The sequence below is a fragment of the Haematobia irritans genome, chromosome 3, assembly GCF_050003625.1.
Source record: "Haematobia irritans isolate KBUSLIRL chromosome 3, ASM5000362v1, whole genome shotgun sequence".
Classification (NCBI taxonomy): domain Eukaryota; kingdom Metazoa; phylum Arthropoda; class Insecta; order Diptera; family Muscidae; genus Haematobia; species Haematobia irritans.
The window spans coordinates 37,571,087-37,588,418 of record NC_134399.1 but is presented as its reverse complement, the minus strand read 5'-3'; the positions used below and the strand labels follow the sequence as shown (position 1 = coordinate 37,588,418).

The 17,332-nt window shown below is 32.2% G+C and overlaps 1 protein-coding gene across 2 annotated transcripts in view; it reads right to left on the bottom strand.

Moving 5' to 3' along the window:
• Positions 1 to 17,332, bottom strand: part of Tis11 (Tis11 zinc finger protein) — a 127,188-nt gene that overhangs the window by 9,622 nt on the left and 100,234 nt on the right. For both annotated transcript variants that reach the window (XM_075300017.1, XM_075300016.1), the window contains exon 2: positions 2,249 to 2,712. In XM_075300017.1, the coding sequence (XP_075156132.1) occupies positions 2,249 to 2,616 (368 nt within the window). In that variant the 5' untranslated portion in view covers positions 2,617 to 2,712. The remainder of the gene's footprint in view (positions 1 to 2,248; positions 2,713 to 17,332) is intronic.

Here is a 17,332-nt window from a genome sequence, read left to right as displayed (position 1 = left end):
ATATTTAACCAGCCCTTCGAGTAAGCATGCTGGCATTTTGAGAGCAACCTTGTACTAATTCTAGTTCTAAGATGGATATCTATCAGCCTCTCCAACATGATGACTATTCGTGATGATAACTGACAACCAACCTTACAAGCCTTATCAAGAATCTATTAGTAATCGATAAAAATATTAAAAAAAATATTTGATTAAAAAAATAATTGATTTGATTTGAAAATTTCAATTATTTTTTAATTAATTCAATTAAAAATTTAATTGGTGTTGATTACACAACTCAATTAATTTTTTGAATTAAAAACGTGAATATTTTCAATTACTTTCTTATCTGACATTGTGTTTTTAGTTTGATTAAAAATTGATTGTTTGAAATAAATTTTTATTTAAAATTAAAAAAAAATCCATAAATGTAGCTTCGTTAGGCCTTAACTGACAGTTAACAGAAAGTAAACTGCAACTTTTTTTCGGAAGGTTCAAGTGTGGTTCACTTTGGGTTTAGTGAACTGCCTGAATTTATTCTGAACATTGGTTGATAGTTTTGCTGCAAGTAGAGGATGCTGATGACGAATGTGGTAATTCCGAAACGTGCGTCCATCTTGCAGTCTATAGGGCTTTGCCGAAATAAATTTGACAAACATTCTATTCCTCTGTTGGTGAAGCTACACTTGTTTTAATCAATGCATGGTTTTAAGCTGAAATCAAAAACAGCAAAATGATTGAAGAATAAACCAACAATAACAAAACAAAACGAATAAAGTAAACTGCAAACATCTTTCCTCCGGTTAACTTTAACTAAAAAAATTCCGCCAGTTAAGTTCCTAACTAGTACGGTTTAAAAGTTCGTTACCTAACGTAATACCAACCGAGCTTCATGAAAATGGGGGATAGTCTTCCGAGTTTGATTACACAGAAAACAATTTCAAGGAATTTTTTCCAATTAAAGTCTTAATTGAGTTTTAAAAAAATATTCAATTAAAATTTTGATTCAACAATTTTTTTAATTGAAACAAATATCAATCACAAAATTTAATAGTATCAATTAATTTTTTTAATTGGATCAATTAATTTTTTTAATTGGTACTCTCATTTCTGTGATTGAAGACATTTGAATTAAAAAATTAATTGGATCGTGATTGAATCAGAAAAAAATTTTTGTGAGTAAAAAATTAATTGTATCAATTACCTTTTTAATTAAAAATTTAAAAAGTTTCAATCATTGACATTAAAATCTTAATCAAATTAAAATAAATATTTAAAATAGGAGCCACCGTGGTGCAATGGTTAGCATGCCCGCCTTGCATACACAAGGTCGTGGGTTCGATTCCTGCTACGACCGAACACCAAAAAGTTTTTCAGCGGTGGATTATCCCACCTCAGTAATGCTGGTGACATTTCTGAGGGTTACAAAGCTTCTCTAAGTGGTTTCACTGCAATGTGGAACGCCGTTCGGACTCGGCTATAAAAAGGAGGTCCCTTGTCATTGAGCTTAACATGGAATCGGGCAGCACTCAGTGATAAGAGAGAAGTTCACCACTGTGGTATCACAATGGACTGAATAGTCTAAGTGAGCCTGATACATCGGGCTGCCACATAATCTACCTACCTAAAATAGTCATCATTTTTCCCGATTCGCCAATTTTATCCAATTAATTTTTTAATTGAAATTGCTTCAATCAAGGACAAGAAGGTATCAATCACAGAAATAATTAGAAATAACTAATATTCTTGATTAAAAATTATTGTTTTTGCACATTTTTAATTGATTTAATTAAAAGTTCAATTGATTTTGATCGCAAAACTTAATTAATTTCTAATTGAAGTAATCAATTATTTATTGAACTCCGAGCAAAAGTTTCTATTATTGTTTAATTATCCATTATTTTTAATTGAAAATATATATATTTTAAGGAGAATATTAAACAATTTTTGAATCATTATCGTAACCCTTGACCTTATTATTTAATTTGATAAAAACGTTAATTGTGTCAGTCAATTTTTTAATTGACTAAGTTTTCAACTTCAATCAACATTTTAATTGGAAATATTTTGGAGATATTTTCTTCTGCCTTTTTTTTTGTTAAAATGAAAAATGAAGCTCAATGAATCAATTAATTTTTAAAGAGGTCGGTGATTAATACCATAATTTTCGTGATTGAAACAATTCCAATTCAAAATAAATTGAACCAAAATAATTTCGTGATGAGACCAAACCAATGTTTTTTAGTAAAGTAAAGGTTTTTCATCTTACCTTGATGCATTAACCTGCTGTGGCAATGGTTCCGATTGTGTTCGCTCCAATTTTCGATGTAAATTTATATTTCCCAAATTCTCAATAAGGGTATTCACTAATGTTGCCACATTCGGATCCTGTTGCTGGTGTTGTGACTGATGTTGTTGTTGTGGCGATGCCTGTTGCAATGGGGAAATATGATGCGGTGGTTTTATTTGTGGTTGTGGTGTAGAAATGGTGCGTGTTAAAGCTGCATGGAATCGATATTGATGATTGAGCGTTTTAGTTTGAGCATTTGTATTGTTGGAAGAAGTGTGTTGAATTTGCAATTGATCCATTTGGTCCATGTGGTCCATAGATGAGTTATTTGAACAGGTAATATCCATAATATTGAGTTCGGACAATGAGCTGCCGCCATTTATATGACCATTGGATAGATGGTGATTATGATGATTCTGAAGTGGTTTATCAAGGTTGTTATTCTGAAATGAGACCATTAGAAAAAGAAAACAATGAAAATGAGATAATTAAAAAATTCAAGAATAGGGTCCTAAGTATATTTTGAGGTTTTTTGAAAAATTAGGGGGGAAATTCTGTCCTACTTCATGGTGGGGTGACATTTCAAACCAACTTGTGTGCACACAACAGCAGTCAGTTCTTCAACACCTCTCCGGAGGCATATAATAAAAGGTACTAAAGTATATAGATCAAGTGCTCCTAATAAAGTATAACATGCATATATCAAATGAACGAACTAGTTAGCCAGCCAGCCACTTGAATAGCATGGAATCGCAAAATCAACAAGACGAAAAATAAAAATGGCAAAACCCCAAAATTCACAATAAAAATCCTAAATGCGTAACAACCAAAAAGCACCATTCCATTCCGCATGACTCTTCTTATTCGTTCGCTTGGTGTCAATGATAAGCCATCCATCGACTATCCAAAACAAAGCACAAAGAAGAAAACCAAAATAAACAAGACTTCTTCTTCTTCTTCTTGAACGTCTTTTTGTCGGCAGCCCAAAAACAAAAAACACAGAAATAAATTACCTGTTACCGCGCGGTGGTGGCTGCCTGATATCTCGCTCAGCCGCTGCCATTTTGGTTCATTGTTTGCTTGCTCTTCTCAGTCAAGCTAAGCTGAATGACGGACTAACTCGCTGGCTGGCTGTCAGCTTGTCTTTCGATGCTGTAATAATGTTATGCAACTTACCAATTATGTATAGAGCTCAAGTTCAAACCACCAATACATTCACCAAAACAAATCTACGTAAAAACCCGTCCATCAAATACCATACAAAACACGCACCAGCGCAAAGCCCATTTATTCGTTGCCGTCGTTGTTGTTGCAAACATTACCCATTCATTACTTACCTAGCTTCCTACAATACCATACTCTCATAAGCACGTTGGACGAATTTTCTGTCGAACAAAACAAATTGAGATAATCCACTGTGGTTACAAAAACACATGCTTGAAAATTCGTCAAACCTCATTAAATCTGGATAGACAACGTTGATAGACTGAAAAATTAGATATGTACATTGAAAAAAAAAAAAAAAACACTGTGTTTGCTAATGTAAACATTGGATCAATGATGAGAAAAATCCCAAAATACGTGAAGATCTAATTCCTTGGCGGAAAATGGAATAATGTTGCCATTGCCTAACAAACATGTTAACTCACTGTTTCCATTGTTGTTGTTTCCAGACCACGTGGAAATTCTTGTATCCTCAAAAAACTCAACAATTAAGAAAGCAATACATGTTGTTCACTGTTAAATATTTAGAAATCAAGCTATATTGACATCAAAAACAATGGGAAATAAGAAAAACAGACACTTTTGCCGACGTTGTTTCGCCTGTCGCCTGTCGCTATGGTTATGTTTACACTCTAATTCATTGACGGTAAATTACATAGTGTTGCCTACACCCTCAAAAATCGCATCCGTAACATATACTCCCAAACATATTCTGCTTCAAGCATATATATTTTCAGAATTTGTTCAAACATAAAATTGTTTTGTACTGTGCAAACATATTATGTTTCACCATAAGTATATATTATTTAAGGCTCCGAATACACAATTGAATGTGCAAATTGAATTATGTTTTAACTTAAACATTTCAGATTTTCGAGATTGATGATGGAATCTCATTTATCCACATAAAAATATGTCTTTCAATCAAAGTACCAAATGCTCTCATTTGATTCACAGTGAGTGTTACGTTGATATCTTTTGTTATTTATCTATCTATCTGTCTGTCTTTCTTTATCTTATTTCTCTATTCCCTTTTGTGTATATATGTTTGTATATATGTTTATACAAAATTTCTAAATTAATATAGGTTTGAATTATATTTAAAAAATATGATGTCCCAAACATGTTATAATAGTTTACAAACATTATATGCTTGCATTTAAAATTAATGTGTTAAAATTTGAGTACCAAACATATAATTTTTACACCAAAACAGGTTTTTTCGTCCGTGTATGATTTACGTTAAACTCACCACTAGATGTTGTTGCTAATTAGTAAAAAAGAAGAAAAAACAAGAAATTAAGTTTAATACCGAATATTAAAAACTATCACAATATTGACATTGAAATCAAACGGAGGAAATACATTTTCTGCTGAATTCAGCCCAACATCGAATCTGCCCAATAATTCGGAATATCACAGCCCTGTTGTAGGTTTTATCAAGGTAATTCAATGTGGATCACATTTTTTAAATCCAAGAAAATTATAGCTAATACCATTCCAGTTAATGGGACAGTGGGCAGATTAATTGTAGACTCTCATGAAATACATAGAAATTCACTCGGATTACGCTTAAACACGGCCCCCTTTGCATCAAGAATTTTCTCATGTATAAAATTTTGAGCAGGATATGACCCAAGCGGTCTTTTGAAATGTTACTGTCTCAAGCCTTCAATCGGCAGTCTGATAATCAAGGTTGCCAATCGAGCCAAAAGAAATCTACCAAATCTTGGAGAAAATTCCACCAAAAACCTACCAAACCAAAAAATTTTCTATAGAAAATTTTGTCAACATTTTATTTCTATACAAAATTTTAACAAAATTTTATTTCTATAGAAAAGTTTGTCAAAATCTAATTATACAATTTTTATTCGAGCTTTATGGACAGATATAGATTAAGGAACATGGTTAATAGAGCCATTAAAAAGAAAATGCCAGATACAAATCTATACACGCCTAGACTGTACATGTTTCGGTTCGGGCGAATGAACCTTTCCACAGCCTTTAGTTTAGATCTGGCTGGGAGAGATAACTCAATTTTGGGCCCTTTATGCTAACTCCTTATGGAGAAAACATTTGGGAAATTTCCTCTTACAAATTGAATCATCTTTTTCTCCCACTGTACATCATCTTTTCATATAACTTACAAGTCCCTTAATCTTATTTTTATTTCGTACGCGTTAGAATTGTTGTTGTATCCTGGAAACCAGTTTCTGTAAGTTGTCACATGTGGTTGTAGTTGACTGTAGAAACAATAAGCATTGTTCGACTGTTCACCACTTAGGTGAATTCTAACAAATTAGCTTTCTAAAAATAAATTTCGTGTTGTTGCATTACTATGTAATAAAACGAAATAAAAATAAGATTAAGGGACTTGTAAGTTATATGAAAAGATGATGTACAGTGGGAGAAAAAGATGATTCAATTTGTAAGAGGAAATTTCCCAAATGTTTTCTCCTTAAGGAGTTAGCATAAAGGGCCCAAAATTGAGTTATCTCTCCCAGCCAGATCTATACTAAAGGCTGTGGAAAGGTTCATTCGCCCGAACCGAAACATGTACAGTCTAGGCGTGTATAGATTTGTATCTGGCATTTTCTTTTCAATGGCTCTATTAACCATGTTCCTTAATCTATATCTGTCCATAAAGCTCAAATAATAATTGTATAATTAGATATAATGCATTTGGACGTCAATTGCCTGTTTCGGTATCAGGCTAACATGAAATATAATTTTGTCAAAATTTTATTTTTATAGAAAATTTTGTCAAAATTTTATTTCTATGGAAAAGTTGGTCAAAATTTTATTTCCATAGAAAATTTTGTCAAAATTTTATTTCTATAGAAAAGTTTGTCAAAATTTTATTTCTATAGAAAATTTTGTCAAAATTTTATTTCTATAAAAAATGTTGGCAAAATTTTATTTCTATAGAAAATTTTGTCAAAATTTTATTTTTATAGAAAATTTTGTCAAAATTTTATTTTTTTTGAGTTTGTTTAACATTTATTGGTCTTGTACAACAAGACTTAGGTCTTATATTTACAGTACAAGATTTATGTAATACAAAATACGAATCCTAATTATATTATAATTAATTAAACAATAATGGATACATTAGACATAGGTTTACAAAATTATATGAATAAAACAAGTAGTGAAAACCAAAATGATTAAATACACAAATTTGAATTTATAATTTCTATAGAAAATGTCAAAATTTTATTTCTATAGAAAATTTTGTCAAACTTTTATTTCTATAGAAAATTTTGTCAAAATTTTATTTCTATAGAAAAGTTTGTCAACATTTTATTTCTATAGAAAATTTTCTCAACATTTTATTTCTATAGAAAATGTTGGCAAAATTTTATTTCTATAGAAAATTTTGTCAAAATTTTATTTCTATAGAAAATTTTGTCAAAATTTTATTTCTATAGAAAATTTTGTCAAAATTTTATTTCTATAGAAAATTTTGTCAAAATTTTATTTCTATAGAACATTTTGTCAAAATTTTATTTCTATAGAAAATTTTGTCAAAATTTTATTTCTATAGAAAATTTTGTCAAAATTTTATTTCTATAAAAAATTTTGTCAAAATTTTATTTCTATAGAAAATTTTTCGAAACTTTTATTTTTATAGAAAATTTTGTCAAAATTTTATTTCTATAGAAAATTTTTGGAGAGGAATATTTTGCAAAGTCTACCAAAACATCAAGAATTCTACCAATAATCTACAGTAAAAAATTTACCATTTTTGGTGGAATTCCATCAATTGTGGCAACCGTGCTGACAATACGAGATCGTTGATATTTGCCATTTAGCGTCCATGGTTTTGGAGACTAGGCGTGGGTATAAATTCCATTGGGCATGGTTAAAATGTTAACGATTTGACGCCAGTATTTTTTCTTTACTTTTAGTTCATTTTTGCTTTTACGATAAGGAAGAATTTCGCAAATGGTAGTTAAAAATCTAAAAATTGCAGTAAATTTTCGTTACTTTAACGGAAATTTCAAAAACTTTCTGTGTTCTAGATCGGGTTTATTTTCCAAAGTGGTCAGCTGAAAATGTATACCTTACACCAGCGCTTTCGATGATAATACTGCACTGAAAAAAAATATTGACCTAGCATGGAAGATTGTGCAATCTACATATTAGGACAAGCAGTTTACACAATATTAAGGACAAATTTCTTTAAAATAATGAAATTTTAATTAATTGTTTATAACCTTTGTTCTTTATTCAATGTAGGGCACAAATCTTGGAAAGGTTTCACGATTCACACCGAGTTAAGATGTTTTAATTTGACAATAACAATGGCAACTAGAAATTCCCATTTAAGGGGGGTACTAAGTTCGAGTTTATCCGCTAAAGCTAAAACTAAATCTGCAAAAACAAAATAAAATCACAACTCTATTTCATTAAAGCCAATTTAACTTTATTTTAGTTCATGGAATTATTATGTTTGGAGGAAGTTTCCTTTACTCTAATAATTTTTTGTGTACGTTAGTTAAATTAACTAAAACCGAGGAAAAAATATACTCAAATAAAGCATAAAGATTAACTAAATTCGTGTCTTCCACAAAATAGTTCAGAATTTCTTTAAATTTGTAAATTTTTCTAAAAATGCGTCGATCATGAACTTCGTATGTCACTAAAGATATTATTGCAATTTTGAACTCCAAGTTTTTCCTTCAAACTACAAAATTTTCTTTAACAAGTGAAAAAACTTAGTTATGTCTAATAAATTTTCTTGAATTTGTCGGAAAATATTTACTTATTTTTTTTTGACATCGGTGTGGTGCCAACGTTTGTAATACCGTTTAGTTAAAATTTTCTACAAATATTCAAAATTTTCTAAAATTAACCGAAAGTTTTCTTCCTGGTGGGTTTCTGTTTTTTTCGGTGTATTATAACCTAATGGGAACTGATCCAAAGCAACAATTTAAAATGTTTATTTTCTGTGAAATTAATTATTAAAGTGAAAAGTGAAAAAAATGGTCAATTTAGCACCATAATGCCAACTTAATACGGACCTTTATCTAAATTTAAATATATGCAACGTTTGTTTAAAAATATATACCGCGAAAGCCGTATTAAAGTCGGATGTCTTTGAAGTAAGGCGAATTTTCTTTAAAGTAAAAAAAAACATTTTTAAGTTAAAGAAATCGTCTTTAAAATAATTGATATATTGAATCTTTAGATAAATGCTTCAAAAATAGGCAAAATCTTATTTTGAGTATTTTGTATATTTGGTTTAAATTATTTTTTTAAATTAAGAAAACATTTTTCACTTCGAAGTATCTGTTATAATTATGATTTTTAACTGTCATTTATGGCTGTGTGAACAACTTTTTTATATATAGAGAAAAATTCGATGAGATTTGTATCTCAATTTTAATTTTGTAGATCCTTGATTTGGAGCCAGTTTTTGAGTGTTTAAATCGCCTTAACGACTGATGGTCGCCGAGTATTATCGGGAAAATACAGTATTGAAACCCTGGACAGACAAAGATTTCGGTCGCAGATCATGGACATTCCTATACGTCTCAGCACGCGTCAAACACGAATGGTTTAAAAAACAGGTTCGTCGCTTCATTTCTACTGCGCCATCAAATTTCCGGATCTTAATCCGTTGGATTTTTGCGCCCAGTGTCAATTATCTCAAGACGTCACTTCGTCGGAAATGGGCCAAAATACCGCAGAGGCACTTTCGTGTAGCGTGTGATGGCTTTGTCAGCCACCTTGTAGTTCCATATATTTCTGTCACTTGAAGTGTATGTCAATAGGTTTCCTGTACATTAGACCGTTTACAGTTTACAGCTCAACAATATTTCATGTCGCAACAACCACTGTGCAAACATGGCCATCTCGGCATATGAACACAAACATAAAAACTAACGTCATCAACATCTCTCACCATCCGTAAAAGTGAATAAAAGCGGGTAACACCATACACCACCTCTAACAAACGACCAACAACAAAAAACCAATTGGCAGCGACAGCAACACACTACACAAATGTTAACCAATTTTTTTGTGTTGTTGTTGTTCGACAACCTTTAGCTTTAAGCTACGATGTTGTTTAGAACGTTGCTTAAAGTAAATCCGGTAATATTTCACGGTGGTGTGGTATGAATGCTGCTCTGGCTGATTTGTTTCTGTTAAAACATCAACAACGCCAGCGGCCGCCACCACCACCACAACAATTCGGCCAGTTCTAACACTACGTAAAAACAAAGACAATAATTACTACAAAATTAATTCGTGATTTGAATAAAAAATTAAGGCGAAGAAAACTAAACACAAAAATAAAAAATAGTCTGATGATGCTGCTCGATGCACTGCTACTAACTGGATTACCGCCACGATGTGTAAATATTTAGCACAAAGTAATTGAATTGATCAATAAAAATGGGTGAGATATAATTGAATGATAAACGTAGAGTGAGGTTAAACTTGCAATGCGTTTATTGCAAATTCATTTTACTTAGAAATGATGTAGAAATTCCACTGAGTATGTGGCAACACTTGTTTCTACTGCGTCTAATTCAGAGATTGGCTTGTATTGCGTGTGGGGAACGTTATTCGATCTTGTTTGGTGATTCTTTTTATTCTCATAACATTGCCTCGCTCTATCTCCCTCTCTTACTCTTTCTCCCTGACATTATTCTTTGTTCTGAGATGCATACGCAACAGTGATGACAAATGAAGTTCGTTTGCACTTTTTCCGCAGGTTTCTAAGACATAAAACTACAGTGTACAAAAATTCGATCAATGAATGAAGATGAGGAATTTTTACATAACAATTTAAAACTGAAATTATGTTTTATTCCGACTGTCAATGAAATTTCAGGATTTTCCCTGGCACTAACATCTGACAACACTATTGAAAACAATCAATTGAGAAGACGTACCCCACCATCATTTAGCCCAGACATTGCTCCTTCTCATTGTACAGATCGATGACGCCTGATCTGGTTGATCAGCATTGTCGTTATGATGAAGCTAAAAATTGGGTCGATTTGCGGATTTAGTCAACACATGTTCGTTTTCCGGGTTTTTCGTACACAGAAAAAAATTTCACAAAAAATTTTCTAATTAAAATTTTAATTGAGTTTTAAAAACTATTCAATTAAAAATTTAATTGAATCAATCACAAAAATTAATAGTATCAATTAATTTTTTAATTGGATCAATTAATTTTTAATTGACCTTCAATTAATTTTTTAATTGATACTATCATTTCTGTGATTGAAGACATTTCAATTAAAAAATTAATTGGATCAATTAATTTCGTGATTGAATCAGAAAAAAATGTTTGTGTGTATGTTGCCGGATAAATGGGAAAAGCAGTGGCGGCGGCTGACATTAAATTTTTGGCTCCGGCGCCTGCGGTTTGACGACTAAAGGTCAGTACTATGTTCGCTTTTCTCGGTTACATTATTAAAACAATTCAATACAAAGCAAAGCAGATAAATTAACTCCATTGATGCGCAGTTTCTTGTTCCTCCAGATTTCGGCAAGACTACTTTTCTGCAAAAATTAATAGCGAAAAAAATGTTTTTCAACTCGAAAACCGAACATAGTACCCACCTTAAGCCGATATAAATTCGTGTATTCGGCGGCGGACAATTATCCACTATAAATTGCATTTGAAGTTGTACGAATGGTAATGAGATTAGTTGTACAACAAATCTTACAATCAAATTTACATTTTATTCAAATTTTCTGAGATACATTTTGGCAAAATTATTATAGCAACATGATACTGATAGATTATGGGTGAAGATTGAACATTTTGGCAAAAAAATTTTACAATTATTAATACTTTTTTATGTCAATATTTTTTAATCAATATTTTTGATTAAATGGCGGCTAAATTTGGGTCGAGACGATCTAATCGGCGGTGGCGTCGATTGACAAAAACGGATCGGCGGCGCGAACCGCCGGTTTCCTTCTCTGCTAGCGACGGACAATGCCATGATTGATCAAGTTTGTTACAATTTTTCCCGGCAGACAAATCTTCAATGGCTTCGCTGAATATCATGAAATGTAAAAAATAACGAATTTAATTTTAAAGAATAAATTCTCAAACAATTGAAATTGAAAATTTCCCACTTTAAATAGTTCAATATTGTACACCCAGAGAAGGAATATGATCACCTCAAACATGTTTTAAGTGCAAAATGTTATTTTTGGGTGGTGCCCATGTAACATGGTTTTCGCAATCATGTTATTTTCTCGGAAATCATGTATCTGATTTCGGCAAGCAGGTTATATTTGACGAGAAAATAACATTTTAGTGACAAACATGTTACCTGGTCACCATACAAAAATAACATTTTGCTCTTAAAACATGTTTGAGGTGATCGTATTCCTTATCTGCGTGTATAAATTTTGTATGGCGCTAAGGAATTTTTACATATTTGAACTCCATTTGTTTTTTCTTCGGAACACGAAATTTTCTTTACTTATGTTTAATAATCTTGAACTTGAGTAATCGTTGAACTCGAGTCTTTACTCTCTGAACAATTTGTAGAGTTGTTGCCACTGAACAATGGCATTTGATAACGCTACCAATATCATTCTAACAATTTACGGAGTGTTACACAAACATTTTAATCACATTGATGTTTTTTAGCTTGTCACAATAGCCACTTTTGATTTCCAGCCATATACACGCAAAGAAAAAAAAACCTTTGGAAAACGGATACCGAAAACGTTTTTCTTTTGTTAGATTTTTGAATTTCTTCGACAATTTTAAACTTTTATCACAAAAAAAATCGTTTGTTACAAAATTTTTATTTTTTCATTAAAAAAAAATATTTTTGAACCAACAAATCAGTCCATTTCGTTTATACCAAGCAATGTTCTCTTCTGACTTTAAGTCTTTAATAGTTGTGTTCCGTTATTTTACTCATAGTAAAAAGTATTTAGTAAAAGAGAGAAATATTGAAAATCCTCTCAGATTTCAAAATTTGTTAAATGTACAGGAACGAAAATATAGTAAAAAATTGTAAAAATGTCAAATAAAAACCAAAAGAAGCATTGCGATTTGAATAAATATTTTCAAAACATAGAAGCAGGTAAATTAAATGCTTTTATATCGCAATTATTTCTGCATATGGCAGATTCTTTTTGCAAGAAACTATGAATTCCTTATTACGATGGAAAGGTGCTATGGTTTTTACTTTGTTATAAAATTTTAAATCAAAGTAAAACTCTGACTTCTGGGCCATATAAATACAGTAATAGCACATATTATCAGTATCCTATAAGGTGAGGTTTGTCATTCCGTTTGTAACACATACAAATAACGATTTCTGACTATAGGAAGTATATATAGTCTTGATCAGGGAGAAAGTATAAGACGATATAAAGATGTCCGTCTATCTGGCTATCAGCAATAGCGAAAGCTGACGAGAGCAGTGATGCTCTAATAAGAATTTTGTGTATAGTGATTGATTTATATATCATACACCTCTGATGAAGCATTTCAACGAAAATTGCGAAATATTAGGACGGATGAATTGAAGATAATAAAAACAAATAGATCTCAAGCTTGGCAAAATAAAGATTTTTATTGAAATACAGTTAAGAAAATAGAATAATCGATCTTAAAACTGTCCTTCTAGATACAAAATACTGACCCACTTTGTTAAAATTTTGCCAAAAAATAAATTTTAAGGACCATATATCGCAAATATTAGATATATTTGCACACACACGCAATCGTTTTATGGAGATTTATAAGTTCCATTTACCAAAGCAAAAATCATGAAAATCGGTTCATAATTGCGCGTTTGCCAAGTAAAACTAAATTTCATACTTCCGAGGTGTCCAACTTCCAACGTGTATAGGCCAGCCCGTGAACCCACTAGGAACCTACAAACCTACAAAATTTGTTTAATCAGCTCGTGGGCGCCACAAGCTATGCTATATAAATATAACTTATAACGATATTTTTCTATTGATGACTATAACAGCTACGTAGCCCAGTGGATAGTGTGTTGGATTACAAACTATATGGTCCTCGGTTCGATTCTCCATCCAGGCGATAGGTAAAATTTAAAAAAATTCATAAAATTGTATTATAATTTCTTCTACATTGTTTGTATTACAGAAAAAGGTGTTAAAAACTAAAAAAACCTCGTGGAAGTGAGAAAGATGTGAGGGAAAATGCGGTTAATTGCATTGTGTTTTTGAGTTAGTCTTTATGAAATTGTTTTTACATCCTGGAAAAGAACAAAACGTTTATCACAAAAAGTATACACTTTTCTTCCAAATAAACTTCCTTACAGCAAAAATCAAATGAGAAACGATCTTTGTTTGTCTTAAATTTCGTTTATAAGGAAAAAATTATTTTTTTGCGTGTAGACGGCAATCACTAAATTACTCTTGAACATTATTAGCACGAATAACATTCAATTAGATAAATTCTGATGTTAATGTTCTAGATGACTAATAAACAGCACGGAGTTGTTATGAAACATATATGAAATAGGTAACACATCTTGTCAACTACCCTGTAATAACTTAAAAAAACACACAAACCCTGATTAAATCAAACTAAAATAATAAGACTTAAACATGTTGCACCACAGTAAAAGTATTTTTGTACTGTTTCAATGTTTCACAATATGTACCATTTTTCAATCTTATTTGCCATCACTGACACAGTAGTTTATATAATGCAAGCGTATTGGTGTGAGTGGTCTTTATAAGACCAAGAACAGCAGCCTTTCTTTCAGATGTGTGTTTGATTCTACTATCAAAAGAATAAGTTTTACTTGAGAAATTCTCGTTGTGAATTTCCCTTTCATTTGTGGAAAGAAAGAAAACAAGTTTTTCAAAACAATTTCTAATGGCATACTCGTAGAAGCAATCATATCTATGTGAGTAGTATATATGCCACCTTCCGACAGCTGCAAGAAATTTGTATTTTATTACAATAATATAAATAATGGAAGAGTGTGGCTTTTGCTGTTAAAAAAAGTAAAATCATTTTAAATACTTCAAAAAAGGACATTCAGATCTATGTTAAAATTATTAACGGTGTTATTTATATTGTAATCTGCTAAGTTGTGAGTGAGTGTAAAGCAGCAGATTGGAGAATTAGAAAAAAAAATTAAAAAGAGCAACATTGATTACACGCTTGCGGAAATAGCTTCGTAATATTAACGAAATTTATCATTAAGATTAATGAAATGTCATGGATTCGAGGCTACAAAAACACTTTGTCAGTGATGGTTTATATCCTCTCAGCATGCTGGTTATATATCTGAGTGGTTATAAAAATGATGTCCGCTATCATTGAGACTAATATACAGTTTAGCTGAGACAAAGTGTTACAAAGTTCACACACTAGTAAATCTGTCAAACAAGAAACACATGACCAATACGATTGATCACTGCGTAAGCAAATGATTTTTATGTATCACCTCAAAAGCACTTCTTGTGAAGTGAAAATTAAGCTCTTCTAGAACATATTTGGATGTACTTTAAAAGTACACAGAAAAAATTTTTTTCCAATTAAATACTTAATTGAGTTTTAACAAGTATATACAGCAATAAGTTCGGCTTTGCCGAATCTTAATTATTTAAATGATTGCTAGAAGTAAAATCAGGAAATTTTACATTCAGTTTCAAGCAATTGTTATGATCAGTGCGCCTTTTATACCCTCAAGATGTGAAATCGGTATATATGCACGCAGAGAAGGAATATGATCACCTCAAACATGTTTCAAGAGCAAAATGTTATTTTTGTAGGGTGACCACGTAAACATGTTTGTCACTAAAATGTTATTTTCTCGTCAAATATAACCTGCTTGCCGAAATCAGATACATGATTTCCGAGAAAATAATATGGTTGCGAAAACCATGTTACATGGTCACCACCCAAAAATAACATTTTGCTCTTAAAACATGTTTGAGGTGATCATATTCCTTCTCTGGGTGTGGAAACTCAGATAAAAACTACGGTTTCTAGAAACCCAAGAAGGCCTTATGGGGCTATGCCAAAAAAATGGACGGATATACATAATATTCAGCCACAGTTCTAGAATCTAGACCCCAAATCGGAGGGCCGGTTTATAAGGGGGCTTTTTCAAAATCTGTACCGATACACAATATATTCGGCACACCTATTTATGGTCCTAAAAACCTATAGATTTTCAATTTCAGGCAAATTGGATAAAAACTACGGTTTATAGAGTCCCAAAAACTAGAATCGAGAGATCGGTCTATATGGGGGCTATAGTAAAACATGGAACGATACTCATCATTTTCGGCGCACCTCTTTATGGTCCTAAAATATCTCTAGATTTCTCATTTGAAGCAAATTAGATAAAAACTACGGTTTCTAAAGCCCAAGCAGTAAAATCAAGAGATCGGTCTATATGGGGCTATATCAAAACATGGACCTATACTCACCATTTATCGCCACATGTTTTATTGGTCCCAAAATACCTTTAGGTTTTCAATTTCAGGCAAATTGGACAAAATATAAGGCTAAGACTCCAAATCGGGAGGTCGGTTTATAACAGGTTGGCTGATAAGTTCCCGGTACGACACATAGATGGCGCCGCTAGTATTAAATGCATATCATTTTTATATAGTACCAACCTTCAAATGATTTGTGTCAAAATTTGACGTCTGTAAGTCAATTGGTTTGTGAGATAGAGCGTCTTTTGTGAAGCAACTTTTGTTATTGTGAAAAAAATTAAACAAAAAAGGAATTTTGTGTTTTGATAAAATATTGTTTTCTTAAGGAAAAAAAATGCGGTGGAAGCAAAAACTTGGCTTGATAATGAGTTTCCGGACTCTGCCCCAGGGAAATCAACAATAATTGATTGGTATACAAAATTCAAGCGTGGTGAAATGAGCACGGAGGAAGGTGAACGCAGTGGACGCCCGAAAGAGGTGGTTACCGACGAAAACATCAAAAAAATCCACAAAATGATTTTGAATGACCGCAAAATGATTTTGAAAGATATCAAATGGAATGTTTGCAGCTGTTAATTCGCAATACACCCGAGTTTTTCCGTCGACACTCCTGAGTCCAATCGACAGTCGGCTGAGTGGACAGCGACCGGTGAACCGTCTCCGAAGCGTGGAAAGACTCAAAATTCCACTGGCAAAGTAATGGCCTCTGTTTTTTTTTTGGATGCGCATGGAATAATTTTTATCGATTATCTTGAGAAGGGAAAAACCATCGACAGTGACTATTATATGGCGTTATTGGAGCGTTTGAAGGTCGAAATCGCGGCAAAACGGCCCCATATGAAGAAGAAAAAAGTGTTGTTCCACCAAGACAACGCATCGTGCCACAAGTCATTGAGAACGATGGCAAAAATTCATGAATTGGGCTTCGAATTGCTTCCCCACCCACCGTATTCTCCAGATCTGGCCCCCAGCGACTTTTTTTCTTGTTCTCAGACCTCAAAAGGATGCTCGCAGGGAAAAAATTTGGCCGAAAAAATCGGCGAAACTATTTTGAGGCAAAACCGAAGGAGTACTACCAAAATGGTATCAAAAAAATTGGAAGGTCATTATAATCGTTGTATCGCTCTTGAATGAACTTGTTGAATAATAGAAACGAATTTTGACAAAAAAAAATGTGTTTTTCTTTGTTAGACCGGGGACTTATCAGCCAACCTGTTATGGGGACTATATCAACACCTGGAGCGATATAGACCATTTTGGAACTTGACCTGCCTGCAGACAAAATACGAGTTTGTGTAAAATTTCAGCACGATTGATTCATTATTGAAGACTGTAGCGTGATTGCGAAATACAGACGGACATGGTTATATCGTCTTAGACTTTCTCCCTGATCAAGAATAT